Raw genomic sequence first — 6,162 nt, forward strand, 5'->3', positions numbered from 1 at the left:
TAATTATTAAAAAATAAAAGTATAGCCTACATTTATTTTATGAAAAAAATTAAATTATAAAACTTTAAAAAATAAAAATAAAATATAAGTTTACTTTATATTAAAAGAGTAGCAATTGATTTGTAATAAATATTACTTATATATAATAGATAAATAATTTTTTTTATATATAATAATAATAATAATTTTATTATCTGAATATATATATTCATTTTTTTTTTTCTAAAGTAAAAAAAAAAAAAAAAAAAAAAAAATTTTTCTTTAAAGATTATTTAGATAAACTAATAATCTTTTAAAAAAAAATGAAAAAATATATATATATATATATATATTTTTTTATTTTTTTTAATAATAATAAAAAAAAAAAAAATATTAAAAAAAAAAAAAATAATAAAGTATAAAAATCATATCATCTTTATTTATTTTACTAGAAAGTATAAAAATCTTTTGATTTTTTGATACAATCAGAAGCTTCCAACTCGTTTTTCATATTATATAAATTTTTAATTTCAAGGTAATCCTTTTATTTTTTTTATTTAAACAAAAAACAAAATATAAAAATTAAAGAAAATAAATAAATAAATTTACCTTATGTTAAAATTAAATAGAATTTATTTAATTAAATATATTATTAAGTTAATTTTAGAGTATTATTTCTTTTATTTTAAGAAGGTTAAATTCTTCAATTAATTAATAAAAAAGAGTATTTTAATAATTTTTATTTTAACAAATATCTGGAATTTTAAAATAAAAAGAAAGCAAACTTGAATTAAATTTCTTAAATGTAATTCTTAATAAGCTTTTCATAAAATAAAAAGATTTAAGAACAACAAAGTTATTAATAACAGGAAAACCAACATCAAAATTACTTTCCTTTTTTTTTTTTTTTTTTTTATAAATGAAATAACTTTTTATTTTGGTTTTACATTTTATTTATTAAAAATTTTTTATTATTATTATTATATATACTTTAGTTAATTAACAATTTATTAATTACTTGCTATTGAAATAATAAAATCTTAAAAAAATAAAATAATAAAAATATAAATAATTCTATAAAATTAAAACCTTCTGAAATAATTAAAATCTTCTAACTACTCTTATAATTCATTTAGTTATTTTAAAAAAGCCTAACTTCATTATTTTTATCTTTTAAGCTTTCCGATTCATAAAACTAAAACTATTTAAATTTCAATACTTTAATAAAAACATTCCATTACTCTGGATTAACTTTTTGACTTTTAAAAATTCCTCTCTGAATATAATGTTTATAATTTAATTATTTTTTTACTTAATCAAAATAATTATATTTAGTCTATTTTTAGTTATTTCTTTAAACTTATAAATTAGTTTATAATTGTTATTAATTATTAACTTCATTACAATTGATTTAATTTATAGATACATTTATAAGACTTTCATTATATGTTTTTGTAATTTATCCCTAATTATTATTATAGTTATAATTTTCAAGTAAAGAATTATGATCATTTTTTTTTTTTCAAAGCTATCATTTAGAATGGGATCTTCATTAAAAACTGTTAAACTATTTTCGTTTTTATAGTCTTTATTATAAACATTATTTTATAAATTATTTTTATTTTAAATTTATTTATTTTTATTCATTAGTTTCGGAATTACTTATGGACTTAAAGAAACTTAAACTTGCTTATTTCTTGTATTTTTATGTAATTGTAATTTTAATTATTAACTATCATCCTCGTTTTCTTAAAAAGTCTCCGCTTATAATTATAAAGGAAGAGAATTAGGAGTTTAAAATTCCTAGGTTTTCCTCATAAAATTTAAATCACTTGTATTTTTTTGTAAATTAAATGAACTTCCAGTCGAACCTAAAAAATTTTACTAAGCAATTATTTTTTCGTCCACTTTATTATCACTCGAATTTTCTATTTATTCGTTAACTTTATATCTAAAAACACTAGAAAAAAAATCAAATATAGATGAACTTCCACTCTTTTTAGAATTACTATTATTATTATTATTATTATTATTATTATTATTATTATTATTATTAATATTAATATTAATAATATTGTTAGATTTAATATTATTATTAGAATTATTATTATTTATATTGATATTTATTGTATCATTATTAATATTTTAATCATAATTGCCTTAACAGTGTAAACATAAATCTTCTACATGATTTTCTAATTAAATGCCTTTTTATATTATTATATCATGACAGGCTTTATATCCTCCCTATAAAATACTTATAAAAGGAAACCCATATTCAATAAAATCGTATGAGAATTTTTAAATAGTGTACATTTCTTAATCTATATTTTCTTAGTTTAAATTATTGTTTGAAAATTATTAATTGCTATTTTCTTATATAAAAAAAGTAATATGCTACACATTTTTATATTCTATGTAATCACTTATTAACGAATCTAATGTTTCTTAATCAAATTAGCTCATTTCAACAGAAGTAGTTTTATTTAAGAAACCTTAGTTCATATTTTCTTTTCTCAAATCGAATATTATATAGTCCTAGAAAGTTTTTTTTTTCCAAAAAAAATACTTTATTTCCTGCATAAATTCAGAGTTATATTCTTCTAATATTTTTTAAGTTCGTTCTATAGTTTAAAATTCATTTTCACAGTATATACATGCCTTTTCGGTTCTTTTATTAATCCTTTCACAATCTGGGTTTGGGCATGTTATTATTTAAGGATATATGTAATGGAGTAATTCTATAGGATGTAAAGGCAAAGCTGTATAATTTTAGATTTATTTTGAAGCGTCTTTCATGCATTAGAAAGTATCTGTATTTTTAGTATAGTTTTTTGAAAATATTTTTAAATAATTTATTTTAGAGGAAAATGAAATAGGAGTATTTTGTTTAATTTATTATGTTCTTTATATAATAAAAATAAATACAATTATATATATAAATATATATAAATATATATATATATTATTATATATATATGTAAATATATCTATATATATATATTTTTTTTTTTTTACACTTTATATATTTCTTTTAGTTCTTTGATATTTTAAATTTTCAAATTTGATAATGCTTAGGGTAATTATGAGGCATCTATTGATAATAAAGTTTTTTTATGATAAATCATTAAAGCTAAACAAAAATATAAAATTAATAATTTATCATTTTCTAAAATATATATATCCCAAAAATTATAAATTATTTCAAACTCGATTTTGCTTTATTTTTATGTTAAAATAAAATATTTTTATTTAAAAAAAATAAACTTTTTTATTTACCTTGCAAATAAAGTAATAAACCATGGATATGCATATATTTCAGGTACTATATCATTTTTAGATAGTATATTATGTAAATTAGGGTCATGATATTTCAATAATAAAGTAAATGCTGAAAAAAAGCATTATAAACTATTAAAATCCTATTTTTTTTTATTTATTTATAATTTCTGTTAAAAAATTGTATTATGTATCTTATATACATAATTTTATAAATAAAAAAATAACTTAATCTTGATAAAAATTAGGAATGAATTTTTCGATAAAGCTTGTAAAATAGTTATATGCTTAATAAATTTAAATATTTTATTATATTGTTAAATATAGAAATGGTGCTGCTATTTCATTTAGTCCTTATTTATATACGATATCTTCGTTTTTGCAATAAAACGTTAAGAATAATTCCAATTTTTTCTATAAATTTTAATTTAATAAAGTGCATCTTGTTCTTATTGTGTCTTGAAAAATTACACTTTTTATATTTATTAAGAATGAATACAATGTTAAATATATATATATATATATATATATATATATATATATATATATATATATATATATATAATATAACATTTAATTTTGTAAATCTAGTTAGGTATTCAATATTTAAGTATCATTATTGGCATAATTTATTTTTTCATCTTAAATTAATAAAGCTTTCTTATTTTTATATTTTTTTTGTTTTTTATTTGTATTTTATAAAAAAAAATTAATTAAACAAAAAAATAAATAAAATGAGTAAAAATAAAATATAAATATAAATAATTATAAAATAACTATTTTTGTTTTGCTAGTTAATATACATTCCAATAAGATATTCTATTTATATTTTATGTTTTATTTTTATTCTCAGAATTAAAACTTTAAAATATATTATTAGATTCATGTTTGAGTATTTCTTAATAAGAATTTCTATTTAAGTCTTAATTATCTGTTTCTTTATAATAAAATAATAGAAGTAATAAATAAATAAATACATAAAATTTATGTTATATATAATTGTTTTTATTTTATTTTTTACTTTTTTTTATTTAAGATAAGAATGAACTATTTCCTATTTAATTTTATAAATTTTAATTATTAACTTAACTAAGTCTGACATTTTTATAAGTTTTTCCTGAATTTTATGTTTAATATATATTTTTTGGCGTATTAATTTAATTTCCTTATTTAATTTTAGAACTGTATTAAACATTCATTTTATTTTATTTTTATACAATTTTTTTTTATATTTCAATAATTAATTTTTCTTATTATTTTTTACTTTATTATGAATTCAAAGTTAAATTTTAGTTTTTATGATTATAAAAAAAAATATAAATAATCATATTATTTTCTATTATTTTTTTATCATTATAATATATTTTCATTTTATATAGTTTTTGGTTAAAATATTTTATAAACTTTATAAAATAAGAAAGAAATTTATACTTTTTAATAGAAATATATAAACATTTATAACTATTTAATTAGATAATATATAATTCTAAAATATATAAATGTATTAATTAATTAAAACTATTATATATATATAAAAAAAGTTAATTAAATATTAATTAAATTAATATAAAATATTAATATTTATAAAATTTAAGAATTTATATAAATATTTAAACCTTTTATATTATTTTATCAAATAATTATTTTATTTTTAATAGTTATTTTATATATATATTAATATTAATTGCTTTTATATTTTTTTATAAAAATGGATGTTTAAATAAATAATTTATTTTAAAATAAAAAATTATTTATTGTAATTTATTTGTATAATCATATTATTATCAGTATATATTTTAATTATAAAATTAAATAAATATTAATAATATTTATTTTTTAAAATAATATATATATATCTATTTTAAAAGTTAACTTCAATAGGCAACCCTTTACTATTTTTACTAATTTAGAGCTATTCATTATCCCAAGAATCAAAAAGAATTACTATTAAGTTTAAATAAAAAACTCTACTTATAAAGTAATTAAGCATATTATTTTTAACCAAAGTTCTTTTTTATAAAAAACATTAAAACCACACCAAAGCAGCTTACTATATCTCAATTTTTACTTCTAATAATTGAAATAATTCAAATCTTTCAAGTCTCATTGTAATCAAATTATTTTTAAATTAGAGACTAATTGTTAAAATTTTCTATATAGGATTTCTTTTATACTTTAAATTTTCTTATTTTCTATATAATAAATAGACTTAGTCTATTATTTTAAACTCATACTTTTTGAAAAAAATAAAATAAAAAAAAGTTGTTTTTTAAATTTTAGATATTCTTTTCGTTATATATTCAAAATATATAGTTTAAAAAAAATTGAATGCATTTTTAATTATATTGTTCATTTTAATTAATAAGCTTTCGCTTTTTGGATTTAGAGCTAGGTTAGATTTTTAATCGTTTTTAAGTTTAGAAATAAATATATGTTTTTTAGCTTTTCACATAGTCAATATTATTTAATATATATATTTTGTAAATAAATTTTTAATTTAATTATAGGTAATTTATTTGATGTATCGGAATATAATATTTTAATTATTTATATTTAATAAATTTACTTAATAAAATAATAAAAAAAAATAGGTTCTATATTTTTGTTTAATATAAAATAGAAAATAAAAAATATATATATTATTTATTAAATATAAGAAAATATAAAATTTGTATAATTTATAATGTTTATATAATATTAATTCTAAAAAATTGAAAAAAAAAATATTTCTAAAATTAAGAAATCTTATATTTGCTTTTTATAATTAATAAATTTAGTTAAAAAATTATTTTTGTATAATTTTTATAATATATGAACATCATTTAAAATAAATATAAAATTATTATTATATAAATATATTAAATATAAAAATTATAAATAATATTGCGAAACAAATATATAGAT

At 14.3% G+C, this 6,162-nt stretch overlaps 1 protein-coding gene across 1 annotated transcript, besides 15 other annotated features; it reads right to left on the reverse strand. All coding sequences in view use genetic code 6, as the record gives it.

The window, feature by feature from the left end:
- The first annotated feature begins 136 nt into the window (after positions 1-136).
- Positions 137-189: a microsatellite.
- Positions 190-229: 40 nt separating this feature from the next.
- Positions 230-254: a microsatellite.
- A 96-nt stretch (positions 255-350) lies between these two features.
- Positions 351-395: a microsatellite.
- A 615-nt stretch (positions 396-1,010) lies between these two features.
- Positions 1,011-1,052: a microsatellite.
- Positions 1,053-1,579: 527 nt separating this feature from the next.
- Positions 1,580-1,614: a microsatellite.
- Positions 1,615-1,951: 337 nt separating this feature from the next.
- IMG5_192310 (TBC domain protein) lies at positions 1,952-4,452 on the reverse strand (the record flags this gene model as incomplete). Its single annotated transcript, XM_004025048.1, has 7 exons — positions 1,952-1,987; positions 2,998-3,073; positions 3,259-3,401; positions 3,625-3,730; positions 3,830-3,918; positions 4,062-4,195; positions 4,280-4,452. Coding segments are annotated over 7 exons (756 nt in total), but the record flags the coding sequence as incomplete, so codon positions are not given.
- Positions 1,984-2,091: a microsatellite.
- Positions 1,989-2,106: a microsatellite.
- Positions 2,888-2,983: a microsatellite.
- Positions 2,911-2,983: a microsatellite.
- Positions 3,202-3,243: a microsatellite.
- Positions 3,205-3,243: a microsatellite.
- Positions 3,766-3,827: a microsatellite.
- Positions 4,453-4,681: 229 nt separating the features above from the next.
- Positions 4,682-4,742: a microsatellite.
- An 81-nt stretch (positions 4,743-4,823) lies between these two features.
- Positions 4,824-4,869: a microsatellite.
- A 1,217-nt stretch (positions 4,870-6,086) lies between these two features.
- Positions 6,087-6,138: a microsatellite.
- The last annotated feature ends 24 nt before the right edge of the window (positions 6,139-6,162 follow it).

The sequence above is a fragment of the Ichthyophthirius multifiliis genome (assembly GCF_000220395.1).
Source record: "Ichthyophthirius multifiliis unplaced genomic scaffold scaff_1120509251381, whole genome shotgun sequence".
Lineage (NCBI taxonomy): Eukaryota > Ciliophora > Oligohymenophorea > Hymenostomatida > Ichthyophthirius > Ichthyophthirius multifiliis.